This window comes from Dermochelys coriacea, chromosome 9, assembly GCF_009764565.3.
Source record: "Dermochelys coriacea isolate rDerCor1 chromosome 9, rDerCor1.pri.v4, whole genome shotgun sequence".
NCBI classification, from domain to species: domain Eukaryota; kingdom Metazoa; phylum Chordata; order Testudines; family Dermochelyidae; genus Dermochelys; species Dermochelys coriacea.
In genome coordinates this window covers 100,135,771-100,160,278 of record NC_050076.1, presented here as the reverse complement: position 1 = coordinate 100,160,278, position 24,508 = coordinate 100,135,771, and the positions used below count along the sequence as shown (strand labels likewise).

The 24,508-nt window shown below is 42.3% G+C and overlaps 1 protein-coding gene and 1 non-coding gene across 2 annotated transcripts; both read right to left on the bottom strand.

The window, feature by feature from the left end:
* Positions 1-1,528: 1,528 nt before the first annotated feature.
* Positions 1,529-16,647, bottom strand: LOC119861227 (P2R1A-PPP2R2A-interacting phosphatase regulator 1-like). The gene is given in 13 exon segments (XM_038416056.2): positions 1,529-2,235; positions 3,516-3,612; positions 8,489-8,553; positions 9,284-9,372; positions 10,809-10,910; positions 11,122-11,176; positions 11,253-11,296; positions 11,726-11,782; positions 13,625-13,703; positions 16,087-16,295; positions 16,298-16,567; positions 16,569-16,593; positions 16,595-16,647. Coding segments are annotated over 13 exon segments (1,296 nt in total). The 3' UTR covers positions 1,529-2,084.
* LOC119861990 lies at positions 2,327-2,472 on the bottom strand. The gene has a single exon (XR_005295105.1). It is a non-coding gene; the product is annotated as a small nucleolar RNA U109 (small nucleolar RNA).
* Positions 16,648-24,508: the final 7,861 nt, after the last annotated feature.

The following is a 24,508-nucleotide window of genomic DNA, read 5'->3' as shown; positions in this document are numbered from 1 at the left end:
GCAATGATAAGTTGTACTTTCACAAACTATTGATCAATACTTTGCAAAATGTCAAAACAACCCTGCAAAGTATTAACATGGATAAAAATTCATTAAGTTAAAGCAATCCAAGATACAGCCAAAATGCAAGAAATAGCACTGTGCATATACAAACATTGAATACTGTAGAGCTCATTTAAAAATGGCACCACTGGACAATATTTTACAATAGGCACATTTATTTGAGGCAGGGAAACTAATGCTCCACAGGTGAAGTGATAATACAGATAAGTGCCTCTATTGGCCATTTATGGTACTTAGTACAATTTAAAAACAAACACTTGAAAAGTAAAATGCTATGTAGGACAGGTCTATTGGAAACTAAACATCTTTAGAGTGGAAAAAATATGGTGCTCCCTCCCCATTCTTAGCCAGACAGTATTGCCAGAGACTGTGCTCATCTTTAAAGCACGCTTACTTTAAATTCAGTGCTATTTTCTTTCAGAAAATCAGAAGTTGTACTTTTAGATGACAAAAGCATTTGTGTTACTTTACAAACATTCAAACTGGAAGCTTAGGATTCTGGCAGACAATGTTGCATATTAAATAGAAACTACCTAGCAATTGTTACTGAACATAAAAAACCTTATTCAATCATAAAAAAATACTATAATTCATCACCACAGACTTTTTTACATAGTTTATAAATAATAAATAACAGTAGATTACAAATGGATTTACTTTAGCCCAGTTAGGTCTTCTTAAAAAGTATACTATTGTATTACCTCAGACTGACCAAGGTATTGTATCAAGACTCCTACTCAAATAACTCCTTAAATGATATGCAGAGCTAGTATCCAATCCAACCTTAAAGCCTTTCCCTAGAAATTAAAGTTAATTTAGTGGCCTGCCCTCTGTAAGGCAAACAAAGGCATAAAGCTATACAGCAGCTTTGTGTGTGTGATGGGAACACACACACTGCTATCTTACAAAATAATTGGGATTCTCCATAGCACCTCCCAATGGAAGAAACACCTTGAAAAATAGCAAGCACTAAGAGAAAGCAGCACTGAAGACAGCATCTGGTAAGCACTCTACAAACAACGTCCTTTGCCCACCCACCAATTTTACATTCCTTAATTTTAACAATGTCCCCTAAGGCACAAAAATACCTATGGCCTCAATGCCACAGGAGACATTGATGGCGCCATACACATTCTTCTTTACTCAGTAGTTTAAGTAACTTAGTTACTTGCACCATACATTTTAGATCAAAGCAGGGATTATTTCTCCTTGGCCAAATATCTATGAATATTTACCATATTCCATAGAATCTACTGGATGAAGGGTGTGGGGAGAAAACTATGCAGTTATGTTAACCATGTTTCACAGGGTGTTTGTATTTCCCCTATTGATAAATATGCTAGTCACCCTAGAAGGGTCTGCATTTTGTTTTAAACACAACCAACTTCTAGAACCATAGTGTTCAACTGCAATGAAGCAATTACCAGTAGCACTACAGACAGCCAAGCATTTCTTCCCATTCTGTGGAAGAAATGGCTCGGGATAGCTGCAACTACAGAGTTGGGGGAATAATTTTACTTTGAGTTGGTGGGAGAAATTAGATATTTACCCCAACCAGAAATTGTGTTTATGAAATAAAAATCTAGCAAAATCTAATTTACTAAAAATAATCAGTCAACGAATAAATGAGTATTTCCCAAACATCTCTGCAACCACCACGTTTCTCCAGACAAAGTGACCATGGCAGTAACAGTACACAGTATTTTCCTAGAAATAACATTAATATTGTAAAAAGATACCTGTTCAGGAATCAAAAGGTTTTTTCTTTAAAACAAAGAAGAGTTAGTATAAACTGAACAGACATCTTATTTGTAAAATAATCAAAACCAGACATTAATATGGTCTAAAGTGTCCATTAAGGCTAAATCAAAACCACTGGGAAGAGTTGTCAAGAAATAAGATTACATTAATTTTTCCATTAGTATTTTAATCCTCATGTTAATGATTCTCAAGGATCAGAGTTCTTCATTTCTCTGTACGAGTGTACAGCACAGCTAAACACTGAGTCAGAACAGATTAAGTCACTTAGGTGAGAGATCATCCATCAAAATGAATGGAGAGCATGAATTTGAGCATGTTACTGGAGATTCTGTGGTAATGCTGCCTTTAGCCAGTGAATCAGAGGAAGAACCAATACTGCTGCTACTCCTATCGAGAATATCTGAAGACAAACTGGAGACACAGGAAAATGGTTACTTAAGAACATGTGAACTATGAATTGGCATACCAAGTTAATGCACTTGGGGGAAAAAAAAAAAAAAAAAAATGTAGGAGAGACATACTACCACTCAGCCTTTACTGCAAGACTGGCAGCCCTGAAGACTCCTTATTTTCCTCTAGCATGTTATGGATACATTCATGCTCCTTAAGGGAAAGGGGAGCAGAATTTTTTTTTTTTTAAACATGCATTATAAATTGATACAAACTTCAACCAGCTGTAGAATAGAAAAGTCAGTTAACAGAAGTAGTGCCTTTAACAATTACAAGGAAATAAGGAATTTTTTTTTCTGATGAAGATTCCAATGACACAGCTATTCTGATGCCACTGATTAGCCTGTTTGCTCTCAAATAAAACATCTTTCAAAGCAGGATCTTGCAAAATAGTTTTTTTTCCCTTAAGAAAATTCTCCCACACTTGAATTTTAAAGGCTATCATGATTCCAGATTTTTATTTGCAAACTGGCACTTCATAAGAGTTGAAAAAATGACAATTCTCACTAATTGTAGGTGGCTTTCCAATTCTACAAAACTCAGGAAGAAGTTTGTTATTTTAAAACCACTTTATCTGATGTGTCTCCTTGGAAAGAGACAAGACTCAAGCCAGACAAGTCACCTTCCTGTTTCTATGAAATGGACAGACAGAGATGCATCAAATTAAGATGCGAGTGACATCAATATAATTTTATCTGTGCAATATCATAAGAATTTGGCTTCATATCAACTATTAGCCTATGGGAATGCACAGGAGATATGCGATACTATAATTCCAAAAATATTCTGCTCACTATACCTTTCTGAAACAGATGGGCACCTAGCAGGTGCTGCGGACAGCAAATTATAGTCAATATTGAGTGATTTCTGCTTTGAGGGAAAGTAAGGACACCACAAAATAATTTCATTTACTATGAAGCATATGACATGTGTGCAACAAGGATTCCCTGCGTATTCCAGGTATCAAAAAGGGTTCTTGTGAGATGTTTAGATGTGACCAAGAAGAGTGAACCACTTATGGGCAGCTCATCAAATCAGCCAAACAGCAAGCAAGAAAACTTTAATTCCAGAGAGTTGGGGAACCTTTATTATTGCTGTGATGAAATTCCAAGTATAGTTTCTACTAGTCTGCAAATGCAAATATTTAGCACAAGTTAAAATTTCTCTGAAAAACCAAGGTGCTGAAGATATCTAAGGGACCTCTGCTTTGGCGTTTCAGTGTTTACAATACAATATTTTACCATGAACTGAAATCTGTCAGATGTGTAACATCAGGAGAAAGCATGTTGGTAGTTCCTTGGAAAAGTCTCTTTGGCTGACTTTCAGTTTCCACTTCACCTGAGAAAAGTAATTAACAGTCAATCTTGTTTGGTTCTGTGAAATACCTCAGCAGAGTAACTTCAAAAGTTCTCGCTATCCAAGACTATTTTGGGTGTCCTATATAGTAAGTAATTACATGCATAACATCTTGCACTGTGATCTGGTCAGATATCTAATTAAGCTTGGTAAGAGCCCTAACACCCCATAAGCTATAGGAAGTGATTTGATTATTCAGTCCAGCCTTTGAGTCTGTACTGAACTAATGCTTCAACATTGTTTAAGGGACACGATGCTACTGAAAGTGCAGTAAAACAAAGGTTCTGGTTACTCTGTCTAAGATCTCACAGCACTTTTCATAGGAGTTGGGATCTAAACCCAGTGTCTTGCCAAATTCAAACCCTGATTTCATTCTGCCTATATCAACTCCTTTTGCAGTTTCATTTGCATACCTGTATTCGTCATTCCCTGTCCTGAAGTAATGTGTAGTGTTGCTCTGTGCTATTAAATAAGTGCTGGGTTCCAACCCAGAAGTGAGCACTCTGCAGTGTTTGTTGAAATGCTGAATAGCAGTTTGCGTCTTGTGCAGCGTCTCATACTCAATATTTTAAAAGGTTATTTCTCAGATGTTAAGCTTAAATTGTTATATATTTAGAATTATATAGATTGTATAAGCTTTAAACATAAGTTTTAAAAGCAATACAAATGTCAAATGTAAGTGATTTTAAAAGGACTCATTTTTACAGCCAGCTGTATAACTTATTTAAAACTGGGCTGCTATACGGACCATTTTCTGGCCATCCGCATATCATTCTCTTAAATTAATATTTAAGAGCAGGCAATCACTCCCATTTTGTTTACTAAAAAAAATTTCTATTGTCACAATATCAGTAACTTTGAGAAATTTAAACAGCATGTGTCCATTCTGGACCCAAAGATGCCCTTTTGGATATTCATGCCAATACTGACAAGCATGAAAGCACACTCACAAAGCCTAACACAAAAAACATTAGGCACAACATCTAATCACTTCCGCTTCCTCACTGTGAGACAGATTACGTCCTCACCCCCCCCCCATGTAAACCTATTGACTTCTTTGGGATTGTAATGTGAAAGGCAGAATTGGGTCCCACATGTTTAGTATGTTATACCAGTAGTGGGCAACCTATGTCGCAGCAGGGTAATCCACTGGCAGGCTGTGAAATCCTTCGTTTACATTTGCACAGCTGCCTGCAGCTCCCAATGGCTGTGGTTCGCCATTCCTGGCCAATGGGAGCTGCAGGAAGCAGCGCGGGTTATCATGACAGGCTGAAGGTTGTCCACCACTGTCTTATACTGTGGGATGATACCCAGTTCATTTATCAGTTTCTTATACAAAGTTCAGTTATCTTATAGTTTGGTATTTTTCAGTTTCGTTTTTATTGCCAGGTTCATGAGTTTTCAGATGTAGTTTAATTCACAGTCTACCAGCAAAAGTGTATTTGAAATTTGGGCACTACTTTTTCAGTTTCCAGTTAACTTACTGCAGTTCTAGTGTCAGCTTGGGGAACTAATTGAAAGGTTTCACATTAAAAACATACTATAAATGAACTTTGTGTAGATAATGTAGGAAAAATAAGACTAGCAGCCCTGAAAACTCATTTTCTGTAGCATGCAAGGAATATGCTCATTCTCCTTTGATGAAATAATGATGGCTTCCATCATGCAGATTGAAGCTAAAGAACATAGATATAAAATACTCTGGATCCTCTCACAAACTGAGAAGAAAAAGGTCAGACAACTCTTTCAAGAAAGATGAAATTCTATAGGAAGGCTGCATAGTAACATGCATCATTTTTACCACTAGAAGATATTTTAACAGCTAGCATTTCAAGGTTGTACAATATAACACTTTGATATGCCGAGACTTTCCTATTAGGGATTGTTTCAGTTTATGGCTAGGACTATACATGTTACCATGTAATAAATGCAGACTAAGGACTGCTAAGCAATTCAAGAGTTTAAAATTAAAGCCACCAGAATTATATATTTCAGGAGGATAAGAAGGAATTAGGTGTATTTAGAGTGACATTTATGATTAAGGACCGTTCATAATTAAGGCTAAGATTTTGTCACGGATTTTTTAGTAAAAGTCAGGGACAGGTCATGGTTTTTGTGAATTTTTTTTTTGCGCCCATGACCTGTCCCTGACTTGTACTAAAAATATCCATGACAAAATGGGGATCTGCATCTGCGGGTCCCCACACCACCTAAAGTTGGGTAGCTGGGTGGTGGCTAGGATCCCCTGTGGCAGCTGCAAGAGGCCACAAGGGTACTCAACAGCTCCCTGCAGCTCCCAACAACTGCAGGCTGAAGTCACGGATTCAGTAACTTTGGCGACCAAATCATAGCCTTATTCATAATTAAAATTAGTTTGCGTTTCCAGTAGAAGAGCAAACTCACATTTCTACTTGATCTGTGAGAACTGCTCCAAAGTGAAGTGGGGAATGGGAAAGCAAGCTCCAGTTTGGACTTTACTTGTCCTGTGCTTTTGCTTTAAGTGGTGTGCTCTAATGTACTTTGGCATCTTACATTCAGTGAGTTTCACTATGGGTGCTAAAAGCTGCTTCACATTTAATATTGCAACTCAGTTTCTATTAGAAATCCGATTATTTTTTTTTTTTGGCATGTGCTCTCTAAAATCCACAAAGGAATCCCCATAAAACTAAATAAGTAGTATCTGCACCAAAGGTAGGTTTTTTTTAAATCAAATTTGAAATAAATTAGACCAGATTTGACAGATTAGAAGTAGGTCAATTTTGCCCCCCCCCCTTTTTTTTTTTTTAAAGCAAACAACCAACTTCACAATTTCATAAATACACACTTAGGGAGAATAAAAGGAGATGTCACTGGTGTGGTTGAGTAAGGAAAGATCAATGGAATTGAATGGGGGTAGGTGGAGAAGTACTTGCCACATAAGCATTGGTAAATAGCTTTTTTAATCCCTCAGTTTAATGCAGTGTCCATTAATAACAGTATGGAGAATTTATATAAATTTTACTTCAAACACCATATCACCACCATATTTCTTGTTAAGAAAAGCAGATTTTTCAAAGGGAAAACATTATCATGTACTCTGCTACTTCCATCCCTCTAATTCTCAAAATATCCATCTTTTGAACTTTCGTAGTGTAAAACAAACATTGGGTATAAAATTTCAAAGATATTCAGTAAACATATAAAAGGGAATACTTCCACAATTAGAATAAACTTTCGAAATCTATTTCCTTCAGAACATCATTTATGGAAGCCAGATATATTTCTAATGTAACAAAGATGGTTAAATACAAAGGGAGCCACAGTACTAAAGTAATCCCAGAATACAGGGCAGACACCAATTTTAATCATAGAATATCAGGGTTAGAAAGGACCTCAGGAGGTCATCTAGTCCAACCCCCTGCTCAAGGTAGGACCAATCCCCAATTTTTGCCCCAGATCCCTAAAAGGCCCCCTCAAGGATTGAGCTCACAACCCTTAACCTTAAACTCAAGCCGGAAACCTTGATTTAAATCATTGTTTTTAATTATGTTTTGCATTTGTACTTGTTATTTTCTTAAGGACAGGTCAATCCTCATTAGTTGGTATCCATTGAACCATGGTGATCTGCAACTAAATAAAGCTTTTTATATCAAATTTATTTTTGCTAACCAGAAAGATACTCTATATTTAAGCAATTATATAGCTGAATTTATTTATTCAGACGACGACATTTTATGCTAAAATGCATAATTCATAAATTTCTATTTACCAGATTAACTTTTTACTTGTGGTTTGTGTCAAGATCTATTTGGCTAGAAATTCAAATTCAATTAAATGCATAAATACAGCATTTTTAAAAATAAAACTACCTTAAAATGTTGGCTATATAAGAGAAATCAAAACATGTTTTGTATTTAACACTAACTGATTTATTAAAATCAAAAGGAAGCATTATCTGTAGTTAGTGAATTGAACTGATTGGTTTTGGTCACCATGTCCTTCAAGGTTTTATAACTAGCAGACCTAATCCTCTCTCACATTCTTTTTGTTCATAGAGTGGAAGAGAGAAACAAGCTTTCCTGACTTTTCAACTCCCAATAGGTTTAACTTTGAATGAAGTAATAACTGAACTGGATGCATAAACTGAAAAGAAGAAAATATTCTCGCTATACCCTCAGAAGAGTGAGTCCAAACCTAGTTTAAAAACTTAGACTCTGGCTCCAGGTACTTAACCTGACTTCCACCAGTTCAGTGGTATAACTGTCTTTAAAACATGACAGCAAACATGTACTGCTTAATAATTTTTGTATTTAGTTTAAATGACATTAGCGCATAAAGTAGCCTAGTAAAACATAGGGTTGTCAATTTCAAGTTTAATTTTAAATAGGTTTATTTTAAAGACAAACCTTTTTTTAATTTAAATGAAAATCAAATTGATTTTTTTTTTTTTTTAAACATTGTTTTGATCCACCCTGCCAGGGAATCTAAAAGAGCCTCACAGAAGGTGAAGCATATTTATCTTAGAATTAGTCTTAATTTACAGCTTCCTGCAGCTAAAAATGATTGCCCATCTAGCAAAGATTTTTATTTACATCTGATTTTTAGCAAGTCAGTCTTTCTAGTCTCCAGCCCATTTTAGTCAAAGGTGGAAAAATATTCCAGTTTTAAATAGTAAATACTAGTGACTATTTTGAAAGTGTAAAGTATAGTAGAAGTCAGTTTTGTTTTTATTTTACAGCTGGAAGTTTGGATTGGCAAATTCCAATACATCAGAGGAGCATGCACTATATTTTGAGGAAAAGCTACTGCTTAGCTTAGCATTAGGATTTAAAGGCAGAAAGTCTATCATCTCTACAATATCAGAAGTATTTAAACATACCTTTCCTTTTAATGGGACCAAGAACACTGGGCCTGATACAGTTGATTGGACTCTGACTCCTCCTGCTAAAGAAGCCAATACTGGTAAAAAAAGTTTAAGCTTGAACTAAATGTTTTCTATACTACATCAATATACAACCACAGTGAATTCCTGTTTTAACAGTTCTGTACAGTTCAAACACGCAGGCAGTTGGGAGTCTGATACTGTAGTTAAACAGAAAAGTTAGGTTTTGAATAGTGTCTCGTTAGAGAAGGGTATCTACCATATGATCTTTGGTAGATCATTTAATTTCTCTTTACTTATGGAATGTCAGTCTCATTTTATCCATTTGTAAGTTCGATATACTGCTTGTATACATCTGAGGGATTTAAAAAAAGTTTGTCTGGTAACCATTAGGAGATTCTCTATTAAGGACCCAGTCTAATTTAAATTTAAAGAGAATTCAAAGAATGCTAGCATTCAACTTCCTCTTGCAAAGTTGAACGTTCAAAGATTTTTGCGGGTGTGGGGCAATGGTGGGGTCTCTAATTTCAACATCAGGGCAGTTTAAAAAGAAAAAAGCTTTCAATATTTTGTCAACAGGTCATTTTTAAAGGAAACTTCAGACACCTTTTAAAGCAAGACAAAAACTAGAACCATCCAGAAGTCACTATTAATGGATTCCAGTTGAGATTACAAATGAAAATTGCTTCAAATCAATTTCCAGGCCTGAATTTTAATACTGAACTCTTAAACTGCCAGATTATTATTGAAACAAAGTCAGTATGCATTTGTTACTGAGACAAATAGACTTACTTTGAGAATCGCCTTGTTGGACTAGGAATAGGACTTGGAGGTAATCCATTACTACTCACAAACATTTGTAAGGATGGTGAAAAACATTGCTGGGAAAAGAATTAGACAGTAAAATACTTCTGCAACTTCCTTTTAAATAATCAATATTTTTCCCACCCCAACCAAAATCCCCAGTGAAAACAACAAGGCCAACAATACCACAACCACCTACTGGAAGCTTGAACAGGAAATTAAAACCAAATCTAAGGTCTGTAAAATTGAATTTACAGGATATTCTAAAAGCATCACTTCATTCAAATTAACAGACAAAATGCTTCAAAATAAAAACTCTGAAATCAAAAAGACAAGACAGAAAAAAAGATTGTTATCCAAATAGGATTTGGTCCCTGTTCTGCCTTTACTTCTAAAAGCATCAGTACAGAGGACTATATTAATCTTTAAACCACTCCTCTCCAAAAATATATGGAACATGAATTTATCAAAAAAGAGAGCCTGACTATGCTCCTGCAGCTGAGCTGAATTCAGCCCAAGGAGCTGCATGCACTCTGATGTTTGTCAAACTCAGTCAAGTTTGCTTTTGAGACAGTTGTAATTCTCCCAGTACAAACACTACTATACAGACAAACAGCCAGCATCCTACCATCACATATGCCAGCACTGCTTGGAGCAGGTTTCCCTGACAGTGGTAAAAATACTGTGGCTGTTCTACACTAGCAATAGTGGGAGTGCTAAGATTGGTTGACTTTCCATGATACAGTAACCATGGAAGAATGTGGTAACTTCAGTAAACACAAGGTCAAGAAGTAAACATGGTTGCTGATTTCCACCTCAATCTCTACCTGCTTCTCACTGGCGGAAGGGGGGGGTAAAAGGAGGAGAAGTGGTGCTGGGGGAGGGTCTTTGTCTCCTCTGCACCCTTCCCGGGTTTGCAATGAAGAGACCCAGGAGCAACACAGACTAAAGGGAAAGGGCCATCCATGTAAACTTAACATGGCCACAGCTGAACTCCTAATCTTTCCTCCCAAAAAGGCTGCAGTGACCCCAAGCTATCACTACTGACACCATCTTTCCCAGCACTCAGACCTGTTCACTGGGGTCTTGCACTCCTCCCTCTCTTCCTCCACACATATACAGCTTGTATCCAAATCTTACTGCTTCTTCCATAGTATTTCTAAGATCCATCCTTTTCTTTCTGTTTAGGCAGCTTAAGATCTCATCCAGGCTTTCGTCTTTCAATTTGATTACCACAGCCGCCTCCCTAGCACCTCCCCTCCTTAAAGCACACAAAATGCAGCTGCTGAAGCCACTCAACATGGTGAGGGAACCAGGAGGTCAGCAGGTCAAATTTTGCAGGCTTAGATAGTAAGTTTTAGATTTTGAGAAAAGTCAACAGTAGTTAGATTTAACAATGGTTATAGACTTCTTTAAAAACAGTAAATTATTTTGGGGAGTTTAAAAAAAATCCTATGAAGTTCATCTTAATATGAAATTTGTGTTCCCTTTCTTGTTTTTCCATGTATCCTACCTTCCCTATTCCTCGGGTGGGTGAAGGTGCTGGGGAAACTGGGATGAAGTCTATTCTCTTTGGAGAGGAAGATTTCTCGGACTTGTCCAAGTCATTGTCACTCTGTAAATACAAAATGTTGTCCTTACGCTGATATAGGACACATCTTTAGAACCCGAGCCACAACATTTCAATGGCCAAATCAGTGGTGCAACTCAAACACCAAACATACGTTTTCTAAAATTATTTCCAAAGTCATTGCTACTTTTTCCTTAAAGCCAGTGGTTAAGCATAGAAGTAGAATTAAAAATTTAAACGTCTGTAAAGAGATTACCAGGCTCAAGCTTTCCTCCCATGACTGGCTTATCTGCATTGCTGTTTGCACTTCCCTAAAACACAAAAAGTTCCATCAGTGGCTACAAAGATGAAAAGTCTGGATACTTATTTTATTTCAGTCACACTCACCTTTCATGTGCTGTTTCTCTGTTCATTAAATCCACTCCTTCCTCCTGCAGAAGATAAGTGCTATAAGCTTTCATAATATTTAGTTCATCATGGTACTCAAAGCTGAATGAACTCTTCCTAGTTCAGTCATCTGCCTTTAGAATTTAAACAAGCCGAAGTAACACTCCAGAAGGAAAGGCCTGTCATCCATCCCAACTCACCATGTCTCCCTGTTCATCCCAGAGCCCGATATGTAGATCATAATAGTAGCTTTAAAAAAAGTGCTGAAGCACTTCAATGTGAAGAATGAACAAGCCCTATGAGGACACCACTCCAGACTGTATGTGACACTCTAGGTTAGGGGATGAAACAGAGCTAAATGATTTAATGGAAAAGAAATGCCAGCAGTATCATTTCCATATCAAATACTTCACGAAGAGAAAGTGAAATATTTTGATAAAATATCACATGTGGAGTAGAATAATGCAATTTACCCTTCTGATTTGATGAAGTCTGCTGCTAGGAATTCGAATGGGAGATGATGACAGCAACTAGAAAAGAGTAAACATCCACTTCTCAATCATAAATCAGTAGTCTGTATTCAACTTCTTCTCAGTTACCTATGTTCTCTTTAAATTAGAATTAAGATAGCCAGGTGTCAATAAGTGCCCAGAACTCAGACCACATTGTAATAAGATGATACTAAGATGACCTTAGTATAGCTAGTGCTCTCTTCTTACCAAGTTCATTCCATTAATCAGGGGATGGCACAGTTCTCAGAACTATAGGAAGCCACTGGCTACTGCCCTCAAATGTAGTAGCAATAATCTAAACAATTAAGGTAGGGTACTGTAATAAGGATGTGAGCATGAGTTAGAACGATGGTTCTCAACCAGGGGTACGCACATCCCTGGGGGTACATCAACTCATCTAGGAATTTGCCTAGTTTTACAACAGGTTATATAGAAAGCACTAGCCAAGTTAGTACAAACTAAAGTTTCAAACAGACAATGGCTTGTTTATATGGCTCTATGTACTATATACACTGAAATACAAGTCCAATATTTATATTCCAAATTTATTCTATAATATGATAAAAATGAAAAAGCAATTTTTCAGTAATAGTATGGTGTGACATTTATATTTTTATGTATGATTTTGTAAGGAAGAAGTTTAGGTGAGGTGAAACTTGGGAGCATGCAAGACAAATCAGACTTCTGAAAAGGGTATAGAAGTCTAAAAAGGTTGAGAGCCATTTAGTTAGAACATTACAAAAATCTAACTTTGTACTTAACTGGTAAGATATTATTCACATACCTTAAACACACTTTTTCTCAGATAAGCTATAATGGTATCACATACATTTTCAGAAGTGCTAACAGGAAAAGTTGTAGGGAATTTAAATATTGGAAATAGCCCTTTGCAATAAACTTAACCCCTCTGGGGCAAAGATTGTCTCGTAGCTAGGTCTGTACAGCACATAGATCTAATTCAGGGCTTTGGGCACTACCATAAAATAAGCGTTTACTATAACTAACAACACTGTTAGGCATGGGGCAGACAGTGAAGTGACAGCTCTATAACAAAAAGTTTAGACCCAGAATTCTGTCATTCTTTTGCTATGTAAGACAGAGGCAATAGATATTTTATTGATTTTAGGACCTTTCAAGTCCCATAACCTCTCTAAAGAGCCAAGACCTACTCTTTACTTCCTATAAAAAGAGGAAGAAAATGATTTTATCTGAAAAACAGTAATACTATTTCCCATGATTTGTCCAAGTTAACAACTGATGGGGAAACACTTAAGAGTGACCTATAAACATCTTTGAAAAGTGAAATAATTACAGGACTGTATGCTGAAAGCCCTAAACAGTAACGAGTAGAGTAACATTCAGCATATGAATTATTTTAAAATTAATTTCTCTTAATCTGATCCTGTGAAGTCTGCTGTCCACCTCTATCTCTCATCACCTTATCAGAGAGTCAAGTAAGTAGAAGGTTTTTGTGGTGGTGTTTTTTCAGACAGTTCAACTGTGCAGGGTTATTGTAAAATGAGACTGCAATTACTCTTTCCCACAGGCAAATTCCATGTACTGAGCTTTGAGACCAGAAGAGATGCTAGATTCCACTCTGCTATGGTATCCCAACTACAGGCAATGTTAACCAAAACAAAAAGGCAGGGAGTTATCAGTAATATGCTTTGTGGAGTATCCTGCTTACATCTACAAAATTTCTTGATTTTTCAGAGGAAATTTTCAAGTAATTTAAAGAAATCCATTTTGCAGCCAAGAGATCTGTAAGAATATTTTAGTACAGCTTTAAATGAAGTTTAAACTTTTTATTTCCCCTCACTCAATTGTTGAGGTGTGAACACTGCGTTTAAGATTACTTACTATACTGTGACGGTTCATAACTGTTGTACTGTTCCTGCGGGTTCGCAACACATAAGGCTGAAAAACCTGTGAATTATCACTGAAAGAGATTACAATAGTTACTTTAACTTAAGGCACACATCAGTTGTACAATCTTTTTGTATTACATTTTTCAAGATACTGACATGTTCCCATTCTCTTTGGCGTATTACTTCAAAAACTAAAGAAGGTAAGGGCATGGAGGATACTAGCTTGTCATCTTTGACTAGCTAAGTATCAGGGAGTAGTCATGTTAGTCTGTATCCACAAAAACAAGGAGTCCAGTGGCACCTTAAAGATTAAGATTTATTTTGGCATACGCTTTTGTGGGTAAAAAGCCCACTTCTTAGGCTCAAAAAAATCTGTCTTTAAGGTGCCACCAGACTCAGTGTTGTTTTTTGAAGAGCTTGACTCAAGTTTCTCTCTAGCTGAGTGAAATTAATAGTCTCATTCTACTTTTCAGTATCTGAAATGCTAGTGTTTTTTGACAGACTGCTCAGGGGTCTTTTGTAGACAGCCATCTTCCTTAAGTCTAAAAAAATTGTTTTAAAACCAGCTACAGATAGGATATTCAGAAAAGGTTTGGTTGCACACTTCAAGTTAGTGTGTGGTATTCAGCAGACTAGTCCCTTGGACTGAGATTAGCAAGCAGACAGTAGGCTGGCACCCACACTCTTGCTTCCCCCAACTAGGGTTTATACCATTAACACAATTCTAGCATTGCAAAGGTTTGAGGATGTGATAGTTAAACTGAGCCTAACCTACATGGAGAACCTGCAGAATTATATGGAATTAGTTGTCCATAAACATCAACAAGAAATGAAGTAACTACTGACTGTATGGAAGGGGAGTGCCTGTCTTGCTTGCTCAAAGACTTAGTGCACCCCACAAAAACACTGTATAATAGACCCATTTCAGGGCCAGCCCAATGGATTATGGAACTCCATGATGCAGTGCACTGTGCAATCAGGTCGGGGAGCAGCCACGTGTGGGCATTCTCCCAGCTAGAGACTGTACCAAAGATGGAATAGGGATCAGTTGGATAAGCATCAGCATGGGGAAAGGAGGACTGACAGACGTAGAAGATCCATCCCCTCACCTGACAGGAGGGCAGCAACCATCAAAACCCACAGCTTCCTCTCAGACATGGGGAAGAGGAGCCACAGGATGGCAGGAGGATGCCACAGCCGGGCCCCCATCCCACCTGAGCCCAGGAATAGGCACACCCCAGGCCAAAGTCCCTCAACCCGAGTCTATGGACCATGGGGGGGGGAGTGGCGGCTACCGCGCTCCCGGGGTTGAAGTCGTTTCCATCATATACAGAGTTTGGTTCAATGGCTCTCAGCACCTCCACTGTACGAATTGTTCTAGTGCCCTCGCTCACCTCAGCCCGGGGGATGGGGGGGGAGGGGAGGGGAGGCCCGGGCCTCGCTCACCTCAGCCCGGGGGATGGGGGGGGAGGGGAGGGGAGGCCCGGGCCTCGCTCACCTCAGCCCGGGGGATGGGGGGGGGAGGGGAGGGGAGGCCCGGGCCTCGCTCACCTCAGCCCGGGGGATGGGGGGGGGAGGGGAGGGGAGGCGAGGCCCGGGTCTCGCTCACCTCAGCCCGGGGGATGGGGGGGGGGGAGGGGAGGGGAGGCGAGGCCCGGGTCTCGCTCACCTCAGCCCGGGGATGGGGGGGGAGGGGAGGGGAGGCGAGGCCCGGGTCTCGCTCACCTCAGCCCGGGGGATGGGGGGGGGAGGGGAGGGGAGGCGAGGCCCGGGTCTCGCTCACCTCAGCCCGGGGGATGGGGGGGGGAGGGGAGGGGAGGCGAGGCCCGGGTCTCGCTCACCTCAGCCCGGGGGATGGGGGGGGGAGGGGAGGGGAGGCGAGGCCCGGGTCTCGCTCACCTCAGCCCGGGGGATGGGGGGGGGGAGGGGAGGGGAGGCGAGGCCCGGGTCTCGCTCACCTCAGCCCGGGGGATGGGGGGGGGAGGGGAGGGGAGGCGAGGCCCGGGTCTCGCTCACCTCAGCCCGGGGGATGGGGGGGGGAGGGGAGGGGAGGCGAGGCCCGGGTCTCGCTCACCTCAGCCCGGGGGATGGGGGGGGAGGGGAGGGGAGGCGAGGCCCGGGTCTCGCTCACCTCAGCCCGGGGGATGGGGGGATGGGGGGGGAGGCCCGGGCCTCGCTCACCTCAGCCCAGGGGATGGGGGGGGGGAGGCCCGGGTCTCGCTCACCTCAGCCCGGGGGATGGGGGGGGGAGGGGAGGGGAGGCGAGGCCCGGGTCTCGCTCACCTCAGCCCAGGGGATGGGGGGGGAGAGGCCCGGGCCTCGCTCACCTCAGCCCGGGGGATGGGGGGGGGAGGGGAGGGGAGGCGAGGCCCGGGGGGTGGGGGGGGAGGCCCGGGTCTCGCTCACCTCAGCCCGGGGGATGGGGGGCGGGGGGGGGGCCCGGGCCTCGCTCACCTCAGCCCGTGGATGAGGGGGGCGCTGTTCGATCTCCTCAAGCTCCCCCCGTCGCTCGGGGCCGGCGCGCTCCCCGCCGGCAGCTCCAGGTCCAGCTCCATTTTCTCTTGAGCCATCGCGGCGGCTCCGGCTGCTCCTGCTCCGCCGCGAGGCCCATTCACTGGGGGCGGCCGCAGCGGCTCCTCATGCCGCCCCCCGCCCCGATCCGATCCGGCCCGGCCGCCCCTACAGGCCCCGCAGAGGCCGCTGCAGGCAGAGCCCGGGGGCGCTGCGAGCCCGGCGAGGGGGGCGGCACCAGCAGCGCCCCATGCTGGGGAGACGAGAGGGGGCGGCTCCTTCCCTCCTCCGCCGCCGCCTCCGCCGCCTCTTCCTCGGCTCCTCTCGGCCGCCTGCGCGCGGGGCCGGCCTTGCCGCCTCCTCGGGGGAACAGGCGACCCGGCCTACTAGAGAACCACCACACACAACGCGCCGCCGCTGGAAGCACTGCGCATGCGCCACAGGCAGCCGGCGGGGTGGGGGAAACTGGTGTGCTGGAAACGCGCATGGGCTCTGTAGCCGCATCATACCCATACGCATGCGTAGAAGAGCCTCATCCGGTAAGCTTTGATTTCAAGGAGAAGCCCGGGCGCCTGGGAAGGGCGGGTGCGCTGATTGGCCGAACCGGGAGGGCGTGTATTTGAAATGGCCCAATAGGCAGTAAGAAATTTGACGTTGTATGGAATCCTTGGAGCCAGAGTTTTTGAATTGTGGATGTAGGGTCTGTGGGTTCGAGGCCCCCTATTAACCACCAGCGCCTTGTGGAATTTAACTGTTTCCCCATGTTATTTCTCCACCCCACCCCACCGTTCCTCAGACGTTCTTGTTAACTGCTGGAAATGGTCCATGTTGATTATCAGCACAAGAGGTTTTCCTCCTTCCCCCCCCTTCCTGCTGGTAATAGCTCATCTTAAGTGATCACTCTCCTTACAGTGTGTATGCTAAAACCCATTGTTTCATGTTCTCTGTGTGTGTATATAAATCTCCCCACTGAATTTTCCACTGAATGCATCTGATGAAGTGAGCTGTAGCTCACGAAAGCTTATGCTCAAATAAATTTGTTAGTCTCTAAGGTGCCACAAGTCCTCCTTTTCTTTTTGCGAATACAGAGTAACACGGCTGCTGCTCTGAAACCTATTTTTACTCTATTATCCATGATGGCAACACCTCATAGCCGCTTTCCTATGGTTCGCAAAAAGAAAAGGAGTACTTGTGGCACGAATACAGACTAACACGGCTGCTACTCTGAAACCTTTCCTATGGTTTGCTCTAGTAGATTAGAACATGACCATAACCACATCACATAGTCTGGTGGAGTACCTTTGTGTATCCATCCAATCGGTTAGGTGTTTATATGATTGCCAAAGACAAAGGAAATCATCTGGGATTTGGGGCACCATCTGTGCACAATTTACAACCTTATCTTCAGGAATTTGCTACAAAAATTTGCCCAAATCTGTACGATACGATTCCTGCAAGAATTTCTCACGTAGTTTTTGGCTGTATGTGATCTTATCCTTTGTTGGCCAAGCAAAGCAAGGTCAAACGCTCAACTTGATTGCATTTCTATCTTTGTCTGCCTGCCCTGTAACATAGTAAGTGAGAAACATCACATCCACTCGTATGCAACAGGATGGTTTACCAGCACCTTTATGAAGATGCTGTCTTTTTCTCCAGAATCTCAGGTTTTGGGGTTTTTTTCCTGAATCTGCAGGAAGCCTGGAACAATAGTTCTGATAGGGTTGCCAGCTATCTGATCACACAAACCCAAACACTTTTGCCCTACCTCTTTCCTTCTCCCAGGCCTTGACCCACTCACTCCATCCCCCCTCCCTGTGTTGTGGGCTCTTCCCCACCCTTACTTAGACTTGCCAACCCTCCAGGCTTGGTCTGGAGTATCCAGGAATTAAAGATTAATCTTTAATGTAAGATTATGTCATGTGATGAAATCTCCAGGGATACATCCAACCAAAACTGGCAACCCTACTCACTCACTTTCACCAGGCTGGGGCAGGGGTTTGGGGTGCGGGCTCTGAGCTGGGGCCAAGGGGTTTGGAGTGTGGGAGGGGGCTCCTGGCTGAAGTTGGGGAAAGGGGTGTGGTGTGCAAGCTCTGGGAGTGCTCTGCTTGCACCCACAGCTCCCATTGGCCACAGTTCCCAGCCAATATGAGAGCTGCGAAATGAGGGTGGAGGCAGCGCACAGGGACCCCCTGCCCTCCCCCAGGGGCAGCGGGGATGTGCCGGCCACTTCCGGGAGTGGCACAGAGCCAGGGCAGGCATGGAGCCTGCCTTAGCCCAGCTGCGCCGCCAGACTTTTAGTGCCTAAAATCTCCTGGTTTGGCTTCAGTAACCTCTGGGAGATAGAGCCCGATTCCAGGAGACTCCCTGTGAAACCGGGAGGGTTGGTATTCGCAACCCTAGATGTGAACTGTCCCATTTATTTCAGAGAGGTGTTAACTCAGGCCTTATCTCCAGCAGTAGTTTTCAACCTGTAGCCTGCAGACCCCTGCTGGTCCGCAAACTATATCTAATAAGGTGTCTATAAAAGGTTGTCATACAACTGTGGTTTTCTACCTGTGGTGTGTGGACCCCTGGGGGTCTGCAGATTATGTCTTAGATTTCCAAAGGGGTCTGCACCTCCATTTGAAATTTTTGAGGGGTCCGCAAATGAAAAAAGGTTGAAAATCACAGGTCTACAGTAAAAAGGGTTTGCTGGTATAGTTATAAGGGATATTGTCAAGGTTCCTTCCCCACTCTGAAGTCTAGGGTACAGATGTGGGGACCTGCATGAAAATCCCCTAAGCTTATGTTTACCAGCTTCGGTTAAAACTTCCCCAAGGTACAAACTATTTTACCTTTTGCTCTTGGACTTTATTGCTGCCACCACCAAGCGTCTAACAAATATATAACAGGGAAAGAACCCGCTTGGAAACGTCTTTCTCCCAAAAATCCTCCCAAATCCTACACCCCCTTTCCTGGGGAAGGCTTGATAAAAATCCTCACCAATTTGCATAGGTGAATACAGACCCAAACCCTTGAATCTTAAGAACAAAGAAAAAACAATCAGGTTCTTAAAAGAAGAATTTTAATAGAAGAAAAAGTAAAAGAATCACCTCTGTAAAATCAGGATACCTTACAGGATAATCAGATTAAAAACATAGAGAATCCCTCTAGGCAAAACCTTAAGTTACAAAAAGACAAAAACAGGAATATACATTCCATTCAATACAACTTATTTTATCAGCCATTTAAACAAAATCAGAATCTAACGCATATCTAGCTAGATTACTTACAAAGTTCTAAGACTCCATTCCTTTTCAGTACCTGGCAAAAGCATCACACAGACAGAGAGAACCCTTTGTTCCCCCCCGTCCAGCTTTGAAAGTATCTTGTCTCCTCATTGGTCATTTTGGTCAGGTGCCAGTGAGGTTATCTTTAGCTTCTTAACCCTTTACAGGTGAAAGGGTTTTTTCCTCTGGCCAGGAGGGATTTAAAGGTGGTTAGCCTTCTCTTTATATTTATGACAGATATATATACTTGAGATAGCTTATAATAAGGAAGTGATACATAGAAATGCTGGTAAAAAATATTTATCTTCTGACATGTGTCAGGATTTTTAAAAAGACAGATGGAAAACTGTGGCACTAGATAAAGAGAGAGAGAGAGAGAGAGAGAGAGAAGGATATATGATTACAGACAGGAATGTATTGAAATAGGTGCACCCTATATTTCTATGATTTCTATGTATGCCTATTGTATTACATATATAGATAAAGTACCCATGACAATATGTTATACCAATAAAATAAAAACCAGCAGGATCTTATTAAAGGGGAAAAGGCAAAATGCCACATTTATTGTGAATACAGAACGAATCATAGTAAGCAGTTAGTTATAGCTATAACATTCCATTCAATTTCATATTTATTCACACATTCTTTCATACACACACACACACACACACACACACAGGTTCTACAAGGCTGTTATCATAGTTACCAGCCTTAGAGTTGCTCATGCCAAACCACTGGCCAGGTGGCCTGGACATGAGGAGGGAGCAGGGCCTTGTCAGATGCACATCTGATGCTCCTGGAAGTTGGTTTGCAGAATCAGACCCCAAAGTTGTCACTTTCTAGAGTCCTTTTTTATAGGAATTTCTTCCTATGCCAGTCTGTGGGAATTGCTTCATCATGCTGTTGCTGAATCAATCAGCAGATGGCACATTCCTGACGGCTCCGTGCTACCAGATATTATCTTGTTCTTTGGTTCTCCCATTCTTGAGGCTGTTGTGTGGATTCCAGTCTCCCCTCCAGAGGTCCTCTGGTTATTTCCACTTGATGCCTTCTTCAGCCGATGGACACTGGATTCTTAGGCTGGCACCTCCCATTGTTTCATGTTCTCTGTGTGTGTGTATATAAATCTCTCCTCTGTTTTTTCCACCAAATGCATCCGATGAAGTGAGCTGTAGCTCACGAAAGCTTATGCTCTAATAAATTTGTTAGTCTCTAAGGTGCCACAAGTACTCCTTTTCTTTTTGCGAATACAGACTAACACGGCTGCTACTCTGAAACCTGATCATTCAGTTATTGATGATACACACCAAGCATCCATCCACATACATCCTCTATCTCTATTTTAATCACAATTGTTAACAAAGCGAGATGAATACAACAAAAGGGCAGGGAGTCTCTGGGTGCTGTTTCTGTTGTTACAGAGTATTGCTTTGAGTCTCTCTCTGTGTGAGTAGTTGTTGTTACAAATAATTGCTTTGAGAACGGACTCCGTCTTAGAATGTGCTAACACAATTAGCAGCTTGCAAGTTTCACACAGAAAGGGAGAAAAACAGTACCAAAAACCAAGAGACCTCTTAATTAGTAATACCCTGGAATTTAAACTATGGGGAATCAAACTCATTTGTGATTTTAATACAGAACTTCTTTAATATGATCCAACAAATAGCTATATACAAAAAGGAATATGTGTCATTTGAATATGAATAATATGGTATGAGGATTCATAGACAGATCCATAAAAGGTTATGTATGACAATAGATACATGGATGAGTATATATTTATGGTAATAAGAAGATAAATAGGTATAAGGATATTTAAGATGATAGGTACATATAGATACAGGAGGAGGTATCACAATATATAGAAAAATAAGTTTGGCATAAATACATATTTTAAAGGGGTTTGTACTGCCAAACATCACTGTAGTATCTGAGTATCCTCCATATGAAATAGATTATCATGATGAAGTTCGTAATGGACTTAATGGAGTCTCTACTTCTTTTTCCTTATCAGATTATAGGAAGATCTACTTAGGTAGCTGTATTAGGGGTAGATAGGTGGTTGATGTGAGTGTTGTTTTGTTTATGGTGGAAGAAGTTTATTAAACAGAAAAGTTTTGAGCATTTAATAAAAGAGTCAGGATTTGTCCAGGATTTTGTCTGGAAGATAGCTTCACAGCTGTATGTCTACACTATGAAATTAGGTCAATTTTATAGAAGTCGATTTTTAGAAATCGATTTTATATAGTCGATTGTGTATGTCCCCACTAAGCGCATTATGTGAGCGGAGTGTGTCCTCAATACCCTGGCTAGCATCAACTCATGGAGCAGTGCACTGTGGGAAGCTATCCCACAGTTCCTGCATTCTCCGCTGCACATTGGAATTCTGGGTTAAGCTCCCAATGCCTGATGGGGCAAAAACATTGTCATGGGTGGTTCTGAGTACATGTCATCAGTCTCCCCTCCCTCCTTCCCTCCGTGAAAGCAACTGCAGACAATCATTTTGCGCCTTTTTTCCTGGGTTACCCACGCAGACACTATAGCATGGCAAGCATGGAGCCCACTCAGCTCACCGCTGCTGTTGCGAGCATTGTAAACACCTCGCACATTATACTGCAGTATGTGCAGAACCTGGCTAAGAGACAGCAGCATGAGGACGATTGTGAGGAGGATATGGATACATGTTCCTAAAAGCACGCGATTGGCAATTGGGACATCATGGCAGCAGTAGGGCTGGTTGATACAGTGGAACACTGATTCTGGGCCCGGCAAACAAGCACAGGCTGGTAGGACCGCATAGTGTTGCAAGTAAGGGATGATTGCCAGTGGCTGCGAAACTTTCTCATGCGTAAGGCCACTTTCCTGGAACTCTGTGAGTTGCCTTCCCCTGCCTTGAAATGCAGGAATACCAAGATGAGAGCTGCCCTGACAGTTGAGAAGCAATAGTTGAGTGGCAATAGCCCTGTGGAAGCTTGCAACGCCTGACTGCTACCAGTCAGTCGGGAATCAATTTGGAGTGGGCAAATCTATTGTGGGGACTGCTGTGATTCAAGTAGCCAATGCAATCATTGATGTTCTGCTATCAAGGGTAGTGACTCTGGGAAATGTGCAGACCTTTGTGGATGGCTTTAATGCGCTGGGGTTCTCTAAGGGGTACTTCTCAATGGTGCTGCAAGCTGGTGGATCACAAGGGACGTTTCACCGACATCAATGTGGGATGGCCGGGAAAAGTGCATGACACTCGCATTTTTAGGAACTCTGGGCTCTTTGAGCAGCTGCAGGAAGGGACTTACTTCCCAGACCAGAAAATTACTGTTGGGGATGTTGAAATGTCAATAGTTATCCTTGGAGACCCAGCCTACCCCTTGCTCCCATGGCTCATGAAGCCATACACAGGCAGCCTGGACAGTAGTAAGAAGCAGTTCAACTATAGGCTGAGCAAGTGCAGAATGGTGGTAGAATGTGCCTTTGGACGTTTAAAAGCTTGCTGGTGCTGTTTGCTGACTAGATTAGACCTCAGCGCAACCAATATACCCATTGTTATTACTGCTTGCTGTGTGCTCCATAATATCTGTGAGAGTAAGGGGGAGATGTTTATGGCGGGGTGGGAGGTTGAGGCAAATCACCTGGCTGCCAATTTTGAACAGCCAGACACCAGGGTGATTAGAAGAGCACAGGTAGGCGCACTGTGCATCAGAGAGGCTTTGAAAACCAGTTTCATGATTGGCCAGGCTACGGTATGACAGTTTAATTTCATAGAATAGAATACCATGGTTGGAAGGGACCTCAGGAGGTCATCTAGTCCAACCCACTGCTCAAAGTAGGACCAATCCCCAATTTTTGCCCCAGATCCCTAAATGGCCCCCTCAAGGATTGAACTCACAACCCTGGGTTTATCAGGCCAATGCTCAAACCACTGAGCTATCCCTCCCCCCATAGCTATCCCTCCCCCCATAGTTGTGTGTGTTTCTCCTTGCTCCAAACCCACCCCCTTTGTTGATTTTAATTCCCTGTAAGCCAACCACCCTCCCCTCTTCAATCACAGCTGGCAAAGGAAATAAAGTCACTATTGTTTTGAAACCATGCATTCTTTCTTTATTAATTAAAAAAAGGGGCAATAACTGATTAGATAGCCCAGGTGGGGTGAGGGTGGAGGGGAGGAGGGAAGGACAAGGCCACATTGCTTATTGTAGCCACACTACAAATCAAACAAATTTATTTCAATCAATCAAAACAGTTTGAATGACAGCCTTCTGTTGCTTGGGCCATCCTCTGGAGTGGAGTGGTGGGGTGCCTGGAGCCTTCCCCCCGCATTCTTGGGCGTCTGGGTGAGGAGGATATGGAACTTGGGGAGGAGGGCAGGCGGTTGCTCAGTGGATGCAGCGGTGGTCTGTGCTCTTGTTGGCTTTCCTGCAGCTCCAACAGTTGCTTCATCATGTCCGTTTGCTCCCTCCATTAGCCTCAGCATTGCATCCTGCCTCTTCTCATCGTGCTCACTTAATGCTTTCCTGGACTCTGCCACTGAATGCCTTCATGCATTCAGCTGTGCCCTATCAGTGCAAGCGGACTACATGAGCTTGGAAAACATGTCATCATGAGTGTGTTTTTTTGGTCTTCTAATCTGCGATAACCTCAGGGATGGAGATGATAGGGGGAGCATAGAAACATTTGCACCTGTGGAGGAATAAAAAGGAAGAGTAAAATTTAAGACGATACATTTCTGAGAACAAAAGGGAAACTCTTTCATAGTGAATCAAGCAATTCACAGCAGACAGCACATGTGCTTTAGGTACAAGGTCGCATTTTGCCTTTTATATTGAGTGCCTGCCAGTATGGTGACACATCACACATGGCTGGGCAACAGAATTAGGTTTCCAGGCAGCCATGGTAAGCCAAAAGGTAGTGGATTAACGCCTTCATAACATGTGGGAAGGTTTTCAAACTGCAGTGCCCTCCTTTCCCATAGCAAGCAATGCTGGTTGGGTTTGCCATTTAAAAGGAGGGACTGCAATTTTTGGGTGGATGTGCAGCACACATCTCCCACACCCCGCCGCGTGGCTATTCGGGATGATCCCTTCATCCCTCCCCCCTGC